Source organism: Manis javanica, chromosome 6 (assembly GCF_040802235.1).
Source record: "Manis javanica isolate MJ-LG chromosome 6, MJ_LKY, whole genome shotgun sequence".
NCBI lineage: Eukaryota > Metazoa > Chordata > Mammalia > Pholidota > Manidae > Manis > Manis javanica.
This window is the reverse complement of record NC_133161.1, coordinates 82739479-82762414: the sequence shown is the minus strand read 5'-3', so window position 1 is coordinate 82762414 and position 22936 is coordinate 82739479. Positions and strand designations below refer to the sequence as shown.

The window sequence follows — 22936 nt, the reverse complement described above, 5'->3', positions numbered from 1 at the left end:
GAGATGAATGGATAAAGAAGATGTGATACATACACACAATGGAATGTTATTCAGCCATAAGAGGAAAACAAATCCTACCATTTGCAACAATATGGATGGAGCTAGAGGGTATTATGCTCAGTGAAATAAGCCAGGCAGAAAAAGACAAGTACCAATTGATTTCACTCATTTGTGCAGTATAACAACAAAGCAAAACTGAAGGAACAAAGCAGCAGCAGACTCACAGAACCCAAGAATGGACTAACAGTTACCAAAGGGAAAGGGACATGGGAGGGTAGGGGGGAAGGGAGGGAAATGGGGTAAAAAGGGGCATTACAATTAGCAGACATAAGGTAGTGGGGGGGCACAGGGAGGACTGTACAACACAGAGAAGACAAATAGTGACTCTATAGCATCTTACTACGCTGATGGACAGTGACTGTAATGAGGTATGTGGTGGGGATTTGATAATGGGGGGAGTCTAGTAACCATAATGTTGCTCATGTAATTGTATATCAATGATACCAAAAAAAAAAGATATGGAGCTGGACAAAGCTATAATTAAAGCCAAAAATGAATGAATTCATCCAAAGGAAATGTAGAAAGTAGAAAAAGATAAGCTTGAGCTGAATCCCTAACTTTCAAGGATCAGCTGGGAGAGGAGGCATTTCCAAAGGAACAGCAGGAATGCCCCAGAAATGGGAGAGGAGAAACTCCCATGGAAGCCAAGAGAAGATGCTTCAGGAAGGAAGTACTGGTGATTACCAGCCCTCACCCTCAGCTAGACCTTGCAGAGGAGCAGGGGAGGGGAAGTGGTCGTGGGAAACAGATTGCCCAAGAGTGAGGGAAGTGTTAGGAAGTGTAAAAAACATATATGTAACTCGTACAAGAATTCCGGCAGAGAAAAAGAAGTCATCAATTAAATTTATCAATATATATTGATCAAAAAACTAAAAGAAGGTAGCCAGAATGTTATGACATGTAGAAAACCTTCTAACTGTCCCTCTTTTACTATAACCCAAGTGAGCACATTGTCTTCTCTGCAAGTAGAGGATGTTGATGAGTTTTAGAGAAGCCTATAAAATTCAACTCAGCACTCACACACAGGGGCATGCTTCTGACTGTGTCCCTCTCATCCTCACCTGACTGAAGTTGTAAGTCCTAAACCCTTTTCCTTTCTCCTTCCACCATAACCCATCAACGATTGGATCCTCCAGTGTGACTGGGATGGGTAGTACAGAAAGAGGTCACCTAAGCTGGAGACTGAGGAGAATCTCTCCTTTTTTCTCTTGGGCACCATTTAGAAAGAAGTGGGACTTTGAAGAACTTCACTTTGAGATTTCAGGAGTAATAGAAATAGATCTTAAATTTTCCAGCCCTTTATGGCATTTCAATACTTTGAGCTGGAGTCTAAACGTGAGGGGATGCTTTCTTGAGGAGTCTCCAGATTCCTCTTCCAACTAACACGAGCACAGTCTCTTTTTATAGTCTCAGAAGGGATGAAGGCAGCTATCCCCAACTGAGTGTCCTACTCAATTCTCTTTCTTCTGGATGACACAAAGGCAAAGCTGTTTGGCAATAATAATAGGTTCTGACTACAATTACTCAGGGTAACCTATCATCATGATAAAACTGACCACCAACTTGTCTTTTCTGTGAATCCACTCAAATTAATTGTTTCTGTTAAAATGACTGTTTACAGTGGCATTTCAACCAGGTAAGAAAATGCCACTTCATTCAAAATAATCAGCTTGCAGGTAGGAGAAAGAATTGTGATACTTCAAGGAAATAGAAAGTGAGTCTAATTTGAGTTTGAGACACAGTATCTCAATCTCTCCAAAAACCAGCCAAGTTTCAGCTACTTTTGGTTATACTTTGTATAATCAGATATCCAGCTAGGCTTGATATCTTTCCTCCACTTCAAAACTTTTGTGATCTGGTATAGGACATTGGAATAGAGGGATTCAACAGAATTAACATATAGTTCCTATCTTTTGAGAAACATTAGAAGACTGTGATTTATAGCACTGAGTGTTAAGCCAGAATGCTTGGGTTCAAATTCCATCTCCATCTCTGATTAGCTATGTGACATTGGGCAGATTGGTTATTCTTTCTGTCCCTCAGTTTACTCATTTGTAGAATGCAAAAATTAGTAGAGTCTTAACTCATTGAATTTTTATGAAGATTAAATAAGTTACAGATTTTAACAAACTTAGAATGGTATATAGCACATAATATGCATAGTGCATAGTAAGTGATAAGTATTTATGAAACAAAGAGAAGTACTTCAGAATCTTGACAGGATTAAGCTGCATCCAAGTTGAAGTTACTAAGGAGAAACTCCTTGACAGCACAGTTCTCTCCACATAGTCACTGCCTCTGTGTTTTCTGGCATGTTTGTCTGCATAAGGTACTTTCTCACTAACAGTTTATTGATTTTAATTTGCTTTATAGGAACAAAAGCCTAAATAGCACTGGAGAATTAGAACCAGGAAGTTTTCTAACTGCATCCCAGAGACGACAATAAAATGGGAAGAGTTGTGAGAAGACTGTAATTTTAATAACTGTACCACAAGCAAATAGTAGTAATTTCTGATCAGTGCTGCTATTTTCATACTAATAGCAAGCATTTCCAAATGCTGAACGTGATAAATACTGCTGTGATGTCTGTTATAAATTTATACTTATTATTACAAAACAGCTCCAGCCTACAGTTGAATTCTCCCTGTGGCCTGTCCTCTTCTTGTATACGTAACTGACTCAGCTTGGGGCAGCCTTTGGCTCTCTGCTCACCCGCAGGCCCTCCAAGGTGTATCCAGCACATTGTACATTTCATCATCAGGCACACCCGCCTGGACCCTTTCTCCTCCTGACTTACATGTGATACTGCCAGCCTCCTCATCATGTTCTTGAGTCACTACTCCCCAGTGGTCTTGCATCTTGCCCAGGGACTTGGGGCATCAGGAGTCAGGCCCAGAACCCTGGATATCTCTTACTGCCAATTGGGATTAACATCTGGGTTAGACTAATCAAGCTTTCAGTTTCTATGAACTGAGGAATGCAGTGGGCCTACGTGTGTCCAATATGACAGCTGACCCTGTCTTAAATCCCCAAGCAAAGGTTAAGAATTCTTCAGCACACAATGTCTAGAATTCCTAATTTTTATTCCTCATCCTGTTACACTTGGACACTCCCATTTTTTCCTTATTCTAACTATTTTGTGATGGACTTAATAATACTTAATGTAACTTAAAGAATTTATCTTGTCCGAGAATTAAAAAGACCGGGGAAGCGCCTCGGTCCCTTTAAGGTGTCGCGCACTCGAAGCGCGCGAGCAGGGAGCCCGGCAGCCGGTGCGAGTCCCGCGGCCGGGTGGGTGGTCCCGCGCCCTCCCCGCCGGCCGCTTCCGTGCCTCCGGGGGCTACCCGCCCTCCGTCCAGCGCGCGCCGGCGGGCCCTACGGCCGTGAACCACGTCCTTCTACGCCAAGAGTGGGACGGCGGACGGGCCGCACTCCCCGACCTCGCAGGGACCGCCCCGCCGCCTCCCCTCTCCACGGCGGCCCCGGAGCGCCCCGCCTTCGTACCCGGCGCGCGCGCGCGGGGTCCCGTCCGTCCGTTGGCGGCCCGCCCCCCGCCCCTCCCCCGCACCCCTCCCCTCCCACCTCTGCTCCTCCTACTTCGGCCCGTGTCTGGCTCCCGCTCGCCAGCCCGCATCCTTTCCCTGCCGGGGACTCAGACCCCGCACCCCGACAGTCTTTGTTAATGGATGTGGTGGGTGCTCGCGGGCTGCTCTTCCCGGGCATCTTCTCCGCCGTCGAGGCTGGGAGTGTGGTCGGGGACGGGGAGCCTGGGACCGCGGCGGCCATGTGGGTGCGGGCTCTGGGGGCCGCGGGAAGCCGGTCCGGAGACGCGCTCCGGCCCCCGGGGGTGGTCGCCCGGCTCCACGCTGCCGTCCTCACCGGCTTCTCTCTGGCCCCGTGTGTCGAGTCCAGGTGGCCCGAGGTACCACAACTCGGAGGAGCAGGTTGAAAAGATCCCATGGCAGCACCACTTCCACGAGCTTCATCCTCAGACAGGTAGGAGGCGGGCGCGGGGAGGGGGGCGGCAGGCTGGGGAGGCGGCCGAGCTCGCGGTGCCGGGGTCCGGGAGCCGAGCGCACCCCCTACGCGCGGGAGCGGCGGGCGGCTGCTCCGTGCGTGCACATTTCCCGGGGTCGGCGCGCAGGCCGCGTCCTCCTCCCGCTGCCTCTGAAGTCTCCGCACCGCCCTGGGAAGTTAGTCTGCGAGTGTGGACGCAAGTCGGCGGAGACCTGGTTTAGATTTAGGTCAGGGACGTTCAGCTGGAGACTAAAAGTATTTCTGGGTGCACCTTTGGTGGGTGGGGAAACGTCTTTCAGACGTGCAGCTTGACTTTGAATAACCAGAGCCTCTGGGGTGGACACCTGGTTTGATAAGGCTGAGAGCCAAGGGTGTCTTTTCCTTCCCCCTATTTTGAATACTCTTCTCTGTCTAGGTCTTGGGAGAGCTCTCCAAGCCCTGTTCAGAAGGACAGTTTGAGCAGAAAGTTTGGTCTCACTTTGGGATCGCTTCTTTGGTTCACTGAAGGCTGGCACTCGGCTCCGAGTCCTACACTTACTGTTTGTTTTATAGGTGCTGGTTTTCTTCTGCGTGGTTCTAGTGTACGTTGTGTGTGTTATAAAGATAGCTGGTTATGATGAAAGCTTAGGTGTCTTTCACCTTGACACAGAAAATTGGTACTTAATTTTCGAACTGTCCATCTGCTGTAAATGAAACCACCTCTACATAGCTGCTGGGTACTAGAGAAATCCTGCAAGAGTCACCTTGATTTCTCTTTCAAACAGAAACTGCCGAGGTGTGTATTCATTCGGGGTGACTTGGGAGGATTTTGGTGATTGCATGGAGACAATATAGCCCAGGCTCCGTTCTGGGCTGTTGGAGTGACCTTGGGAAGTTCTTTTTCCTCCAGACCACTCAGAGTATTGTGCAATATGTTTTTAACCTGTGATGGCAGCTGCGGTGTGTTTCTTTAGTGATTATCACCGATTTAAACGGGCATTAAACTCGAAATTGAACTCAGACCTCTCCTAAAGGGTTCATGTAGGATATTTAGTTCTTTTTATGCAGATTTATTATGCAGATTTTCATTTTCTGTAGAAATAAGTTACTACTGCTCTTTAATTCGGTGAGCAGTAAGCATATGCATTATTAAAGTAAATATATTTTGGACTCTGAATTTGTTCGAAAAGACCCCTTTGCAGTGCTTAGATTATTTAACATATGTTCCTGGTCTTTAGAAATTTGAGTTATGTGACTGAGATCTTGTGTATTTTGTTAAGTGTCTATTTTTGCTAGTGGTTTATTGTTGCAAATCCTTAGAAATACCAATTATACAGCAGTGTATTCCATGAGCTGTTTGAGTTCATCTACATCATCACTTAACTAATGATTTATTCTTCCAAGCACATACAAAAAAATTACTCAGTTATTCTTTCTTCAGTGTACTCCAAAAACTGATTGCGATAATGCGTGTAAAACTTTGTGTTAAATGTGGTGGTATGTGTTGGCTTAAAAATGTGAAAAATTTGCATGCTAAATAATTTTGAGACTAATTTAAACCAATATAGATTTTTAGAGGCAAATATGTCATTTGTTTTTCTGAAACTACGGTTTGCTGGTATAATAAAATGTCTAATTCAAATTAAGGACAGAAGTTATACAGTTAGGTTATAATTGTATTATATACCCAATCTTACTATTTTTTCTCCACAAAAATAGTACATATGTCTTGTGAGTATTTACAGTTCAGAAAGTATCCTACTTACATGATCTCATTTAAATGGTATGATACAGAGTTATATAATGGCTATGATAAAAATAACTGAGGGGTTTTTATTTCTTTGACATGAGATGAAAAATTATTGCAAGTGGAATTTTAATAGTATTTTTTGTTGGAAAAATTGACAATTTTCATGCAAATACCAAAAAAGTTTTTTTTTTAAATGTCTGATAGCTGTTTATGGTGTTAGAGCCTCATTATTTGTAGAATGACTACTGATTTATTGTTGTTGAAATCTTGATATATTAGCGTGATGGAATTTCTTGGTACTATTTCAGTCTGTGTAGTGCCTTTGCATGCGAAGAAGATAGTGGGGATACCAATTGAAATACTGATGCTCATTTCACTCCTATAATTTACAAAAATATGGAGGGAAAATTTTTACTTAAAAAAAAAGATTGATGTGTTGAATCAGATTGTAAGACTGGGCTGGTGAAGAATAGACAACAGGCCAAATTGGGAAACTCACCTAATGAAACAGTGTTTATTCTTTGAGCTGGTAAAAAGTTTCAGTGTTTGTGTGTGTACATGCACACATATGAGTTGGCCTGAAAATATGCAGACTGAGAAAGAGAGCCTGCCTATACTCTGAGGACTGTTCACAAAGTCCCTCAGGCATTTTTGACCTTATTTCATGGTCTACTTGATTTCTGGTCTCCACAATTTTAGGATGGATGGAGGTTTGGGAATGAATCCAGGGAGCAGTGAAATGGTTTCTTTGAGGAAAGGTGAGAAGATTATTTTTTCCACTGGAAGAAGAGTGAGCTAGGGGTGATCCAGTAATGTACGCAAGGCATTCTTTGAAAATGTGATGGGCCAATGTTGGTCCTTATTGAGGATTAAACTCAAGAACTGGGTACATAAAGGAATTTTGAAAGGAATGACATTTTACAGCACGACTTTCCTAAGAGTGTTACTATTGCTGGAGTGGCTTTCCAAGTGAAGCTGTAGAATTTTCCCAGGAGGTCACTACTGATAGGGGCTATTTATTGTTTTAAATTATTAGATTTTTAAATTTTAGATTTTTAGGAAACACTTATTAACATTTGCTATGTGCCCAGCACTGTGCTAGAAGATACTGTGGAAGAAGAATGAGACAGCCCCTGTACCCAAAGGATTTCATAGTCTTTTGGAGATAAAATACAAATTATACAGCAGTGTATTCCATGAGCTGTTTTCCATTTGCTATACAAATAATACAGTAAAATGTAGCAAGGAACAAGGGCACGGGCAAAATGCCCACATGTGCTGAGTGCTGAAGTACTTGTGGGTGTCCCTGCACGTGGAGTTGGTGTGGTGTATTCCAGGTTGCTCTCACTGCATTACTCCCAGCTGCCTTCCTGTTGGGGTTTGAGGAGACAATCTGATCAGAGTGGGATTAGTTTGTTGACCTCCTTGTTAAATCTGCCCTTGTGAGGACTGCAGTGTCTTACAAGTTCTGGCCCCCACCAGTTTCCAGCCTCATCTAGAGCAATGATCTTTTAGCCCTGGACTCAGACCTTAAACACACCACCCTCCTCCCTGCCATGGGCCCACAGCAGGTGCTGAGCCCTCTGTGTGGAAGGCTCTTGTTCACCCCTCTGCCTAATTAACTTTTAATCATCCTTGAGACCTAAGTTTAGTCTTCACTTCCTTTTCTAACCTCCCTGATGAGGTCAGTTCTTTAATCATGTACCTCATTCTAGAGTGCATTGTGCCAGTTCTCAGTAGTACCATCACTATGATAATTTAACATGTAATTAGATTTCCCTGTTAATGTCAGTCTCCTCATGCAGATGATAGGTTCTGCTAGGGCACGGTCATGTCTGCACTTTGTCTTCTTTGAGTCCTTACATTTAGCATAATAGATGTTCAATAAATACTCATTTGAATGAATGAGGAAGTAGATGGATGGAAGACTAGCTTGACATATATTAGGCATGGGGCTCTGCTCCAATATCAAACTCTTTGTTTTATGGGGAGAAATTGCCTCCCATCAAACCTCCCCAAAATTTTGTGGCTTAAAACAATAAGAAGTTTGAAAAAATTTCTGTGTGCTCCAAACATTTCTGCTTTATATGTTACCTGGCCACTGGGATGGCTGAAAGGTCTGTAATAGCCTCATGCAGTTGGCAGTTGGTGAAGAATGATGGCTGAGAACTCAACTGGAGCTTTTAGCAGAGGCTCAGTTTTCCTCCACCTGGGCCCCTAAGCATGGTGGCTTGAGCTTTCTCACAACACGGTAGCTAGGCTCCAAGAAGGAGCATCTCAAGAAGTAAAGGCTGAAGATGCAGATTTTGTAAGACCTAGTATCAAAAGCTACATGCCATTACATCTGGTACAATCTCCAAGTCAAATCAGATTAAAGGGCCAGCTCAGTTTCAAAAGGGGGGGGAACAGACTCTATCTTTCAATCAGGTGCTGCAAGGTCATTTTACAAAAGAGCATGTAGACTGGGACATATTGTTGCAGCCATCTTTGGAACCATCCACCTTGGAGGAAGGAACTGTGTGGGTTTTTTTTTTAGGTATGGTAATTAGATGATCATTGCAATTATTCAATGAACCCCCACTGCATTTAGAGATCTAAAACATACTGAGATACTAAGTTGACGCTATAATAAAACAAGTTGGCAAAAAAAATTCTTTGGGTTGTAAGTTGAGCACTGATTATAGGCACATTTCTCTGATGAAATGCAAATTGTGCATAGCTCCAAGAATAACAGTATGCCTAGAGGCATGTATATATGCAAAATTTATCTGTAAACTTAGAATCACAGAATGTTAGAACAGGAAGAGATTGCAGAGGGAAAGTACTTCAGTTCCTTATTTTTAGATGAATAAAAACAGAGATCCAAAGCCAGAAAGGCCTTACTAAGGATATCACACCAACAGATAGTGGAAGAACTGAAGACAGAATCCTGACTTAGAGTCTACAGTTTTTCACCACAACACACTTCATCTCTGAATAATTAATTTAGACATGCATACACCCAACAGATGTGAACACTGAAAAGGGATATGGAGCTTATTCCTTTTAGATCCTAAGAATATTCTTAATTTATATGGTAACTGAAGAGCAAAGCAACAACTGGAGAATATGGAGACTAAGTTTTTCCCCGTTTTAGTTTGCATGGTTTGCGTGGTTCATGTTCGTGGAGGCTGTTGGTTAGTTTATTCACTAATTATTGTGTTAGGCAGAATGTAGCCAGGAAATGTATATAATTATCAAGTCACTGTGTTGTATATCTGAAACCAATATAGCATTGTGTATCAACTTTATTCCAAAAAAATGTGGCACGGGTTGCACAACTCTGAATATATTAAAACCATTGAATTGTACACCCAAATGGGTGACATGAATGGTATGTGAATTGAATCTGAATAAAGCTGTTATAAAAAAAACTGATAGATAGGCAGAGGAAAGCTGGGCTGCTGAGTAGGGATAGAAGAGGGTCAAGAAAAAGGACATTATTAGGTGAACTTCAGCAGCCACCTGTCCTTACATTATGTCATTCTGTGTGCAATTTTAGAAAAATAGATTTGCCTACGTTTTTCTTACCTCATTGTACTAGACCTGGCCCTGTGTGCTTGTTAAAAAAGCTGTGAGCATCGGTGGACTGTTAATAGTCTCAACTATATTAACTTCCCATCTGGCTGTTACTCTCCAGGAAGTCTCTTTTTATTTGGTCGTGGCTGATTAGAAGTTTTGTTCATGCTCCCATTGTCCTGATTTGGCTCATTTAGAGTCGATCTAGGTTGTGATCTGCCCTCCTCCCATCGTCCAGCATTCCAAAATGCTTTCCTTTCAAGGCTGGGTTCTCTTCATAAATAGAAAGTGCTGATATTTCTGATCTTCCAGTGTGGGATCAGGACTGGGAAGAAACTGAGTGTTGGAACTGGGTGTGGGGGAGCCCTGATGCTTCCTTTCCCGGCTTCTAAGTGACAGACAGCAGATTCAGCACAGTGTGTCCCTTTGCCAAATGATTTTCCTGTGAGGAACTGTTTTTCCCCAAGGAACCTCTGGCCCACACCCAACTTGCTACATGCTGGAAAAATGCCAGCTCAGTCCAGCTGTGTCCACACAGCACAGGCAGGCTCCTCCTGGGGTTCTGCCGGCCCAGTGAAGACACGAGAGTGCTGCAGCTCTGCTGGGCGGCCTCCTTGTTTCAGACACAGTTGCTTGCTGTCCAGCTGACACATTGGGCCTGCCCTAGGAGTCCTTCGCCTGAGGTTAATGATGGTCACTTGTCATGACGTGAGTCCCTGAAAAAGAATAAAATGATTCCCTATGTATCATTCATGTGATAAAGCAGTAACTTTGCACGTGAAGACATCATCCTGCAGGACCCACTTTGACTTTCTATGGATCTGAATCACTTGAGGAAATGGAATGCAGGGCTGTGGCTGGTAACCCACTTCTTCCTTTTGATGAAAAAGGTCAGGGAGCAGAGAGAGAAGGAACAGGGGAGGGAAAGAGAGAGCAAGCAAAGGAGCCACAGAGGAAGAATCGTCATGAAAAATGAAAAGAAATGAAGGGATCAGAGTTAGAACGGGGAGAGAGAAGCAGGAAGGGGCTTGTGAAATAAGAGGGAGACGGAACCCCAGTGGAGAGTGGTGTCCAGGCGAGAACAGAACAATTTTGGCCTGGTAAAAATGTAGGGAGTGCTAAACAATTTAAAAAGGCACCTCTTATTAATTCTTCCTTCTTTATGTCCTGAAAATTGCAGTTCATCATTTCTGGCCCTAAGCCTCCCTAGCCTTTTCTTAAAAACTAGGTCATGCCCTCATGTGCATACTGTACAGTCACCGGAGACTATCCTATTGTTTTCTTGGTTTCTCTGCCTGCATCTTTTTCCTACTCCGTCCCTGTACCCTCCCCCAAGCACTGAGCCCCTAAAACAGTACTACTTTAGATCTAGAAGTAACCTCAGAAAAGGTCTAGAAGATTTGATTCTATCACTTTAGAGTGGAGGAAAAAGAAAACCAAAAAAGGCAAATGACTTATTCAAGGGCAGGTATCAGTGGGTGGCAAAGCTGGACTAAAATGCAGACCATCTGTCCCACGGGCACCTGTCTGCAGGGAGTTGTCTCCCCGCTGATCAGGTCCTGGTGCGTCTCCTCCTGGGTACGTCTCCCCCTGGTACCTCCCCTCCTGGTGCCTCTCCCCCTGGTGCACCTCCCCTTGGTGTCTCTCCCTCTGGGTGCCTCTCCCCCTGGTACCTCCCCTTCTGGGTACATCTTCCCCTGGTAACTCTCCCCCTGGTACCTCCCCTCCTAGTGCCTCTCCCTCTGGGTGCACCTCCTCCTGGTACCTCCCCTCCTGGGTGCGTCTCCCCCTGATGCCTCTCCTCCTGGGTGCGTTGCCCCTGGTGCCTCTCCCCCTGGTGCATCACCCCTGGGTGCCTCTTCCCCTGGTGGTCACCCCTGGGTGCCCTTCTCCCTGGTGCGTCTCCTCCTGGTGCCCCTCCCCCCTGGTGCCTCTCCCCCTGATGCCTCTCCCCCTGGTGTGTATCCCCCTGTTGCTTCTCCCCCGGGTGCCCCCCTCCCCCTGGTGCCCCTCCCCCGGGTGCCTCTCATCCTGGTGCCTCTCCCCCTGGTGCCTCTCCCCCTGGTGCCTCTCCCCCAGATGCCCTTCCCCCTCCCCGTGCCCCTCATCCTGGTGACTCTCCCTCTGGTGCTTCTCCCCCTGGTGCCTCTCTGTTGGGAGCCAGTCTGAACCACCCGTCTTATGGCATAGCCCAGATGCCCGGAAAGAAGGAAGTGCAAAGCGGACTTCTGAGAGGAACAACCCCGCTATCTCTCCTTATTATTATGATATTTGAAATGTTGTTATTGGTCACTTACATACCTAAATTGGAAAACCAAATTTAAAATGCCCTGGGAGAAATGTTAGAGGCAAGACCCTGCCTTATTCTTCCAGGTGGTAAAGATACCTCAAGACAACTGCTGGGCATAGAAGCCATGGGACATAAATCTACAAAGAAGTAAAAAGCTAACCTTTTCAAAGAACATTGCTTCTCTCTCACTTACCAACTGTACATCTCCCTGTATGGCCCCAGAAGATGACTGGTTAGCCAGAGACGGGTAAGATTCCTCAAGGGAGGAACAACCTAAAACAGGCATAGTCGCAGGGGTGCCATCAGGTGAACAATAGGGGGCCAACAGAGGTGAGGCTCAGAACCTCACCCCCCCAGTTTTGAGAGAAATCTTCTGCACCCATGGCTGTTGTTGCCCTTGTCTCACTCGGATCAATACCTAGTCTATAGGCATGGACCTGACAGTCTACACTTGCTTTTCTACTGCACTAAACTCTACTTTCCATCTTTATTTTACATGACAAGATTTAAAAAGTAGATTATCTTTTATGAAAAAGTAAATTGTGTTAAAAAGCCTTCTATTAGAAACTGTAATCTTTATTACATTTACCTACTACTTCAACATTTTATTAAACAAAGTAAGAGAAGGATGCAGAGAGGACATTGGAAACAAGTATCAGGATATAATAAACAAGGATTGAGTAGGTTCCAGTTCCCTCTCCCTGCCCAACCTGGCCCCGTGAAGAATTTCTAAATGACTCCTAGACCTGTTAAGTCCCAGGGAAAAAATAGAACAATAAAGGAGAGCCAACATGTATAACAGATGGGATATAGTGTGTGAAAGGGCCTGGCATGATTGTAGAAACTCTCCCAACAGAAAAGATTATTATTGTAGATATTGTTATATATGGCTTAAAGAAACTCTAAAAAGACATGCCCCTACCCTCCCTGGGAAAAAAGGTGGTCTGACTGGGCCCCTATGCCTTCTGATCAGTGGTCATTATCCCCTCACCTCATCCCCCCAGGTGCAATGCTTTCGTCTCTAACAAACTGGGCACCTACCCAAGAGTATAAAGTTTTCAGTTCCTGCAGTTACAATCAGCTTAGTCTTGCTACACTGCTTTAATGTTACACTGTTTTGATATTTTTCTTTAAATCTGCATGCAACACTCTAGACCTAGGAAAATAGAATTAGCTGTACTTGTTAATCAGATGAATATTAACCGTGGCTACTTCAGAATCAATAATAAAGAAACTGCAAGTAGGGCCCAGGCCAACCAGGCATGAGGGAACATTTTGAGAATTAAGTCATGTTTGTTCCAAAACAACCAAGGAAGCCAAGCAAGCATAAGTGCAAAATTAATGGTTGCTAAGGCGCCAGTAATCTAACCTTTAAAGATTTACCTTTATGTGAATGTTTTTTTCTGAAAAAAATCAAATGATCTAATCCTTATGAAACTGCATACCCAAAACATGTATAACCTTGCTTAACTTCAACAATAAAGGCCAGGCTCAGCTTTTGCTGAGTGTCTGTGTCCTCATTCATTCATTCCGTCAGTTGCCGATGCCGTTCCTCCTTCAGGGACTCCTGGACTCGCCCGAGCTGGACTCCGGCACCTCTCCTCCCGGTTGCCTCTCCTCCTAGTGCCTCTCCCCCTGGTGCCTCTCCCCCTGGTGCCTGTCCCCCTGGGTGCATCTCCCCCTGGTGCCTCTCCCCCTGGGTGTGTCTCCCCCTGGTGCTTCTCCCCCTGGGTGCATCTCCCCCTGGTGCCTCTCCCCCTGGGTGTGTCTCCCCCTGGTGCTTCTCCCCCTGGGTGCATCTCCCCCTGGTGTGTCTCCCCCTGGTGCTTCTCCCCCTGGGTGCATCTCCCCCTGGTGTGTCTCCCCCTGGGTGTGTCTCCCCCTGGTGCGTCTCCCCCTGGTGCCTCTCCCCCTGGGTGCGTCTCCCCCTGGTGCCCCTCCCCCTGGGTGCCTCTCCCCCTGATGCCTCTCCCCCTGGATGTGTCTCCCCCTGGTGCTTCTCCCCTTGGTGCCTCTCCTCCTGGGTGCATCTCCCCCTGGTGCCTCTCGTTCTGGTGCGTCTCCCCCTGGTGCCTCTGTTCCTGCTGCCTCTCCCCCTGGAGGCTCTCCTTCTGGTGCAAACTGTAACGATCCTTTTTCAGTGAAGGAATCTGGGGCATGGATCTGCATTCTGGTGCATGCTGCTTGCTCCTTTGGGGCAGCCTAAGCTAGCTACGTCTGAGCCCTTTTATTAAGGGCCTCTAGACTTCTAAGGCAAATAATTATTCAGTTTTAAATATACCTCATACATGTTTACACTTCCTTTGTGCTTTTGTTTTAAGTGTCTGGGAGACAGGATCCATTTTGCCACCCTCTTCAAAGATAGCCTGTTCACAGAAGCGGGGACTGGTAAGGGGACAGGAGAAAGAGGAGGCCCCCAGGCAAGCAGGATCTTCAGACATCTTTTCCAGCCTGTCTTACCTATGTCTGTCTAATACTTGGAGCTGTGAAGGAGTGGCCTGTGTTTTACTGGAACAATGAGCTCTGGAATCCTATTTCTAGCTGTGTGTTCCAAATAGTGCTCTCCATTGAAGGGTTACTGTGAACCATGGACACTTTCAGAGCTGGTCTGTATGTTATGGAGTGGCACACAGGCAGGACGCAGCAGGTGTCCAGCCTGATGGGATTGCTCATTTCAGCTTTTATCCTCATTAGCTGCTGTTGGTATCACACTAATTATCAGACAATTTGGATATCTCCCTGCACTTTCTGAATATGCTACATGACACATATCATTTAATTCTCACAAGAACAAATGAATCAGGTGTTATTACCCCTATTCTCTTGATGAGGCATAGAGAGTGAAGTGACTTCCCATGGTCACACAGTCAGTCCAGGGTGGCATTCACGTTTATACCCAGAGCTTCCAGGGCTTTCTAGTGTGCAGTGCTACTTCTCATTCAGTTCTTAATGCACCTAAGTAAGGACTTGCTGCCTTGTTTACTAGATGAGGTCTCTCAGAATGCCTCCTTCTCAAAGACCAGAGGAAGGAGCTTTAATCAGCTTCCCTGTGCAGAGCACTCCCGCTTTCTCATTAGTCTTTTCTATTAGGATGAAACCGACGCACAGCCTCCCTCGGCAGAAGCCGAAGCCTGCAGTCTGTGAGCATCTCGTGAGCTGCTTTCACTGAAGTCCGTGGCACCTGTTCCTGCAATGGGTCTTTCCATGTGTGGACTTCCTCTTGCTGCCTTGTCTTGATTTATGACATAGCTCCTTCTCTTAAACTGTGAGATCCCGCAGCTCAAAGGAGCAAACTGAAGCCTGTTCCCACTGACCTCCCTGACTCTGCTGGCTCCTCCGAACTCCCAGCCTTCCTAAGGGAAATTGAAAGATGCAGCCACGTGAGGCTGCACGCTAGCCCCGGAGGGCTTGCTCTGGTCAGCTCCCATTGTATACGCTTCAGTCCCCAGGAGATTGAGTCTAAGGAGAAGTGGGTTGAAGAGAGAAGAGAGTGAAATTGGGTCATTATGTTTAAGAAAATTTTTTTAACTGAGGTGAAATTCACATACCATATCGTTGACCATTTTAAGGTGAACAATTCAGTGGCATTTATGCAGCCCACCTCTATCTAGTTCCAAAGCATTTTCATTACTCCAAAATAAAACCCAGGACCCATTGAGTAGTCACTCCTCACTCCGTCCTATTTCTACCCTGGGCATCTGCCAATCTGCTTTCTGTTTCTGTGGATTTATTTTTATTCAGATATTTCACACATATGGAATCATACAACATGTGACTTTTTGTGTCTAGCTTCCTTTACTTAGCTTAATGTTTTTGAGATTCAACCATATTGTGGTATGTATCAGTACTTTATTCATTTTTATGGCTGAACAATATTCCATTACACGGATATACCACATTTATCCATTGGTGGACATTTGGGCTCTTTCTACCTTTTGCTGCTAGGAACATTTTTGCATAAGATTGTGTTTTTTTAAGTATCTGTTTTCAGTTCTTCAGGGTATATACTTAGAGTGGAATTGCTGGGTCATACGGCAATTCTTAGTTTTACTTTTTGAGAAACTGCCAAATTGTTTTCCACAGGGGCTGAAGTATGTGTCACTAGTTTTGATAGAGAACTTTAGGGCAGACATGAAGAAAGAAAAAGACATATGGCTCTGTCTCTACAGGAAGCCTACATATCTTGGAAGAGGACTATAAATATACCGTAGGAATGTCTTCAAGAGACCAATATTGAGTGGGTCCATCTCCCACTGGGATGACAGAAAACCTGTCCACTGGCTGCTCTCCCTCTACCACTGCTCATTTCCAGTCCTTTTCCTTGAGTGGTTTGCTCTAAGAATTATCTTTTAAACATGCAAATCTCATCTTGCTATTCACCTATTTAAACTCCTTAAATGGTTCACTGTGGCCTTCAGTACCCATTGCAGATTCCTTTCCTTGGCACAGCAGGACCTTTGTGCCTGGCCCCTTCTCTGACTTCAGCTAGCCCCCTTCCCGCACAGGCACTGTCACTTCACGTTCTTGTATGTCCCCAAGTGTGTTGTGCTCTTAATTACCTCTTGCCCTCGCGCATGTTCCCTCTTTTTGCCTACAGGGCTGTGTGCTGCATCTCCTTCAAGGCTCTACTCAAACACTATATCCTGCCGGGAGTTTCTCATGACTCCCCTGTCTGAACTTTTGGCATTATCCACTGTATTATAATTGCTTCTTTATACCTTTTAGGAGGCTCCATGAGGATGGGGACCATTACTCTGTTTAGTTCATCGTGAGTCTCAAACACCGGCAGAAGGGCTTGGTACCAAGGAGCTTGACAGCTAGATGCTGACTGAGTATTATCTCTTTTAGGCCAGGAAGGCATTTTTCATCTTGTTTTCCTACTTATCTGAGACGTTGTAGATATCAAATAAATGTTAGTTGAATGAAAGAATAGGTATCAAATAAATATTAGTTGAATGGAAGAAAGGGTGGAAGGGAAGAGGAAGGGGCAAACGGGAGGCAGGGAGAAAGAGGAGAAAGAGAGAAGGGAAGAGAGGGAAGAAAGAGGAGGCAAGGAAAAAGACAAAAAAGATAAAAATGAGAGCATGGGGAAACGAGGTGGGGGAATGAATGAAACAATGGAAGGCAGGGTGTTGCTAACCCAGTCAGTAATCTCTAGCTTCAAAAACATGTAGCCATTTATTCTACACTTTTCAATCTTACTGTATTAAAACATGAGCTTGCATATTGGAAGGGTGGAGGGAGAAAGGCTGGAGGATGGAGGGTTTCAAGTCCTGGGCCCTCCCCAGTCCCGCCCCATCCCATGTCCATTCTGCACTGTGGCCAGGGGCGGGCAAGCTAGTATTTTCCAAATCCCTGGCTATATTAGACAGTTGGCAGGAATAGCAGCTTCCTTCCATTAGTCGCATCGTTCTTATTCTGTTTGTGGTATCTCCAGGTCAGAGCACATAAAAGGATATCCAAGATCAAAGTGGGAATGGCTACCTTCTGTCCAGGCTAAGTGGCTACCCTTTGCTTACATTGCACGTTATGTAATTTGTACCTTGCAAGCAGCTGCTAGGTGACACTGCTACCATCTGGCTCTGCAGCTAAACAGGAAAGCCTCACTTAGGAAATGCTGATGTTGGGCTAGGGACGCTTTTTAAATTTGGGTCCCTAGTGAGAAAATGACACCAGCTTCATTCCTAGTTTCTCATAAAGTTTTTTTTTAATTGAACTTTATTTGGAAAATACTCTTAAAATTATAATGCTATGTTTCCTTGGATAAGGGAATTGTAGTATCAATTAAATAACAGTAGCTAAACGTAAAAGAGAGAAATCAAAATTAGCTTAAAGACAGAAACACCTGCAGAACTGTGCCATGGCTGTGGGTGGTCAGAACCAGGCTGCTGTGAGCTGAGTCACACCTGCAGGTCACCCCTGCCCCCTGGGCCCTCAAGGTGACACCCTCCTCCTTCCTGGGGGGCATTTGTCTGATGCAGTCGCCTTCTCTCCTTAGCTTCAGGAGGTTTCTCAGTCTGCACGGCTGCCTCCCAGCTTTTCTGAGCCCTTTTCTCACGCAAGAGGAACTCCCTTTGGTAGAAGGACCCCTTTGGTTCTTTCCAATTCTTTGCCCATTCTTCAGCTATCTTGTTGCGCAGCTGGAGAATCTGAAACTTGGAGTTCTGGTTTCTGCACCAGTTGATCAGTTTCTTCTCAATATCTGCACACCTCTTTTCCTCCTTAGTGATTTGTCTCTCAAGTTGCCTGGTACATTCTTGGTGTAGTTCAAGCAGATTCTGGCGCTTCAGCTGAAATAGTTGACTTTCCACCTGTAGGATTTCACACCTCAGAGATATTTCTTCTGCCTGGAGGGTGGCTGTTTGTTTTCTCAGTTCTTCATTCACTTGCTTTTGTTCCCTCAATGATCTGGCTCTCTCAGGACTTTGAGGGGACACAGGGTAGTCAGCATCGTGCATGTCAGCCTTCAGTGCCACTTCTGACCTGGGGACAGGGTGTTTGCAGTTTCCCATTTCCCGCTTTTGCTTAACTTCCAGGTTCCCGCCATCCAGGAGATGTCTCAGGGGCACAAGTGCAGGGATAGCTTGGAGCAGGGTCTCAGCCACTGACAGTAGTTGGCTGAATCCCTCTTTCAGGTCCTGCTCCACAAATGCGTTTGACCCCAACAGTCCTTCCTTCTCCTCCTCCTTTTCCTTCAGCTTCTGCCTCATCTTGCGATGTCCTGGGAAGGCTTCTTCCCTTTCTGGAAAAGCAGTGTTTCCTTTCCAGTCATCCAGCATTTTCTTCCCAAGTTGTTCTCCATCCTTCTGTGATGCCCTGAAGGTCAGTTTCTCGTCAGTGGCCTTGGGGAAGTGTAGGAGGCTGACTCCCCCATCCCTTTTCCAGAAGGCCCAGAGTGATGATCTGAAGGAACAGCATCAAGTGTGTGGCCACCGCTGCCAAGCTCAGGCTTTGTAGGGTGGGAGGACTGGCCTCCCCTGCAGGTGGCCTGCCCGTGTCATCAGCTGGAGTTGTTTGTTCTGCAGTGTCACCACGGTTTCCAGGTCTTCACGGCAGGCAGAACAGCTCCTGCCCTGAGCCTCGGTGTGTCGTGAATTCCATGCTCTCCTTGCCATCAAAAGCATCTGTACACAACCTGCCAGGGTCCCCCAGAGGACTCCAAGGAGCATCTGCACACAACCTGCTAGGGTCCTCCAGTGGACTCCAGGGAGTCCTGTTAGGCATCTCCAGCCCTCAGCGATTGCCAGGAGAGCCCCCCACAGGCGCTCTCCTGAGTCCAGTGGTAGGCAGCAGGCCCTCCACAGCTGCGGGGGCTCCACAGCTTTGCCTCTGAATGCCAGTGTGGGTAGTCAGAGGGGACCACTCAGAACTCTGCAGTGTTCCGTCGCTAAGGGCAACAGGTGCCCTATTGGGCAGGTCAGTTAGGTGAGGGAGGGGAGGCCAGCCAGGTTCTAGAGCACTGCTCTCCCTACCTGCTCTGACGGAGGAAGTGATGTCACTGGTACAGGCACACGGGGCAGGAAGGAAAGGCTGATCCCAGCCAGGAGCTCTGACACTTGAGGTCCACCTGGCCCTGCAGCCAACCTGGATGACAACACAGGGCCAGGCCTGGTCCCTCTCTGTGTATGAGGGCCAGTCAGAGCAGAGCTGCTCGGACCCATCCCAGCTGAGGCCCTATATCTTGATTTAACATTTTCCTCTGCTTCAGGGATGTCCTCTGATGCCCACCAGAGCCCGGGCATCTCCCTCCTCTGAAGCTCCCTCTCTCTCCTTGTGTTTTTGTCCTTGTGGGTGTCGTGTGAACATGTTTCTAGACCCTGCTTTGCAGTATCCTAGAAACATGATTGGGGCATGATTTCTAAAAGGTAAATATTAGGAAACAAGGCAAGTTAGGGGCTAATGACAGGTGTCAGTTACACAATTTCAAGTAACTTAGCGGCCTCCAGTTCATTAGCCTTTTTTAATAGGAAACCCAAAATCAAGTAAATCAATTGACCACAGTATATTTTCATTCTCCTGGAAAAGAGAGAAACTTAAACACTTTAAAGTGCCTAAGAAACCTTATATATCAGGAAAGAAGAACAATTTAAGAAGAAAATTAATTGCTAAACTTTCATTACTTGAGGTGTTTTGTCACTCCTGTGGAATTCCTTAGATTTTTTCTTTAAAAAATTTAAGTGCTTTTTCTTACTATGAAACTAGACAGGTTTATATCCAAATGCTGAACTCTCAGCCTTTCCCAACTCTTACGTGATAGCATGTTGTAGGGGACGGCCTTTGTCTTCCCCCATGTCTGAATGGAGAATAGGGAAGCACCAGTTTGAGAACAACTGGTGCAGTCCTTGGAAGTTATCTGCCCACAAAAACATATCTTGTCCTCAAACACGAGCCAAGACACCTCACGCTGAAAACAGGGAGACCTTGGGGAACTGTAAAAACACCACCCCTGCTTACTGGGCAGATTCTAAGAAAATCAACAAGATGTTCTGGCCTGTCCCCTGATGATTATAGCACTTGGCTGGGGTCCGAGAAAGGCAGTATAAAAATGAAGGAGCTGCACCACATCGGGGCTGCTGCAGCCATTGTCTATCTGTCTTTGTTGTCTGCCTGTGTTTTTTGTTCACTCTCATTTCACCCGAGCAAGCGGCATGCAACATCTGACGCCCAGAGTGGGGCACGAACGACCCCACCATGGGGCAGGACCCTACAACCCTGAAGAAATTGGAGATAGGGTGCCAGGGGTGACTTGGAACCCAGAAGGGGGCCAACTTCGGGTAAGCCAATACCGCGATAGTTGAACTTCTGGAAGAAACAGGGAGTACTAATGGGGAACTCTCCCTTCCTTGAGAGGGAAGATCAACAGCTCATGCAGGGGCTTCTGCATTCTCTTGGTGTAACTGCCAAAGATAAGCTATTGAAAGATTTATTTGCCAGGGTCCAGAAATATTGCTTTTAGTTTTGCTTTCAGTCAGGGGTGCAACTGAATAATGAAGCCTGGCATAGGGTTGTCAGAACTCTTCGCCAGGGTCATCCACAGGGGGACACGATGTCTGCTACTTTGTAGCTCTATTTCTCAAGCTTTGCAACTGTTAAAATGGACCCTGAGAGAGATGCCCGTTCTGCTGACTGATTTATAAGAGCCTGTGCTGACATAGGCGGAGTTGCTTATCAAGCTGAAGAAGAACTCACGTAGGTAGAACAACACATTCAAAAAATTCAATTATCAAAAATTGACTTACACAAACCTTTACTCTTATTAATTTACCTTGCTCCCCATTCAAAGCAGTCCTCTTAGGCCTGTGCCACTTTCTCCTATACAAGGCAGATGAAGTCTGTAAAATAATTAAGCTGAACCCTCAGACCAACATGTAAATGGCTCTGTTTTACTGACTCCTTTCTTTAGAGGCAGTCATCCTGTAGCTAGGTATTTCCTTTTCTGCAGCCCCAGGGAAGTGGAGCAAGCTTGTGACTCGAATCAAGGCTCTAGCAGTGAGAGGTCACACAGTCCCTGCACTTATCAGACAGGCAGGGGCCTCTCAGGAATGACTAAAGCTCAGGCAGAAAAAACTAGGAAAACTAACGGGGAGCAATTTGATCTCTAAACTCTAAAAAACAAGTGTCCTGTCTTGTGTACACAAACCTGGCCTCAGTACAAACTCTCTGATTAGAGACACTTGGCCCCTGAAAGAAGTATGCAATATAATGTTATGCAGCTAAATATATTTTGCCACAAGGGAAGAAAATAGTCAAAAGTCTCATGAACTACTACAATATGGAACTAGTTTTCTAAATTCTTTTAGTGAAAATCTATTCTACTTATTAGGTTCATCATTATCTTTGAAAATTGGGAAGTCTTAAACTAGACTCCCTGAGATAAAAGAAATTTATCTTTTACAATACTGGCTTTAAATGACTGGTGCTAGAATTGTATTTGTATTTCATTTCCAGCCCCTTGGATGCACACAGTCCCTATCAATTCAGAGCCTTCATCGGTCCTTTTAGTCAGGGGCCATCTAAACTTAACCCAGTTATGTAAACTGCTTACCCTAGAGTGTATTCTTGAAAACTGAGATACTTTTAATCAAGTAAGCTAAAAAAGGCGAAGGCAATTGAATATTAGTAACTCAAATCTTTATATCAGTTTGTGTATATGTTCTTTTATATGAAAAGTGTTGCTAACTGTACTCATTATGTCTCAGTCTGTGTGTTTGTGTGTCTAAGTGTGTAAATGAAAAATATTTTCCACCTCCAGATGGTATTAATAAAAATTGACTTAAAAACAAGCACTTGTGAAAATTGGGCATTCTAAAACTTCCAGAAAATCTAATAAAAAATATTAAGCATTAATGCTAATTTAAGTTTAAGTGAAACAGACACATCCTTGTAGTTATCAGCTGCCAAAGTTTACTTGAAGTCATTTAAGTTGATGTTACCTTTTAAATATTTCAAGAAGATGCTTAAAGAAAAGCTTGACTTTGTTTAATGTTTGGTAAAAGTTTTATAAGTAATCTAGCATAGTTGCTATAAAAATAAGTAAACGAGTGTAGCAAATGAACATCTTAATAATAATACTGTCTTAATGTATAACAGTGTATATATCTGCAAACAACCTGAGAATTTTTGTGGTAACCAAAATTCTTAAAGTTTTGCAAATTAAATAGACATATTTTGTGCTTAATGAGAAATTGTGCTGTAAGGCACATTTCCAGAAATGATAAAATATGTTCATGAATGTATCAATCTGAAGAATGCTGGTGTAACAGTTTACGATGGCCTATTTTTCAGTGTTCACTGAAGGTTAAAGTACCAAGTGGTTTTAAGTTCTAATTAAAACTACTTAATATAATAAGGAAAACATTTCTGTATGCTAAAGAATGTGTGTTTTAATAAGAGAAGGTGTAAAGAATAGAAATGCATTGTACTGAAAGTAAAAGAAGGTAACTTGTTCTTTAATACAGCTGGTTATTAAGTGCTCAAGAAAATAATACCTTAATATTAAAAGAACTGTAAGCTAAGTGTTGCTAACAACTGTATAACCTTCTGTATTTGCTTTTAAACTTTCTTACTATCATTCTGGTTAAATAATAAGTGTTATTTAATAATTATAATTCTATTTAGGCAAGTGCCTTAAAAACTTTTGACAACTTCCCAAGACCAAATTTTTCAAAAGTACTTTTACCTCTAGTTAACTCTGATATTTTCCAGAGGGCCCCTGGAACATGGCAGAGGAATTTCTTTTTCTCATCAAGGAAAGTATTTGGCTAACTTGGCTTATTTACCTG

General features: G+C 44.7%; 1 protein-coding gene across 1 annotated transcript; it reads left to right on the top strand.

Annotated features, from left to right (window-relative positions):
- Positions 1-1667: 1667 nt before the first annotated feature.
- Positions 1668-11311, top strand: LOC140850254 (uncharacterized). Its single transcript, XM_073240002.1, has 4 exons — positions 1668-1696; positions 3235-3751; positions 3973-4056; positions 4493-11311. Exons 1-4 carry the CDS (start codon positions 1668-1670, stop codon positions 4580-4582), a joined length of 720 nt encoding a protein of 239 aa, XP_073096103.1. The 3' UTR covers positions 4583-11311.
- Positions 11312-22936: the final 11625 nt, after the last annotated feature.

What these genes read in the sequence shown, in the direction of transcription:
- LOC140850254 (XM_073240002.1), top strand. Translation starts at nt 1,668, where the DNA reads ATGACTGTTTACAGTGGCATTTCAACCAG. An exon ending in AGTCTTTGTTAATGGATGTG is followed by an intron (nt 3,752 to 3,972) that starts GTGGGTGCTCGC and finishes TGTCGAGTCCAG; the next exon opens with GTGGCCCGAGGTACCACAAC. An exon ending in CGAGCTTCATCCTCAGACAG is followed by an intron (nt 4,057 to 4,492) that starts GTAGGAGGCGGG and finishes TTCTCTGTCTAG; the next exon opens with GTCTTGGGAGAGCTCTCCAA.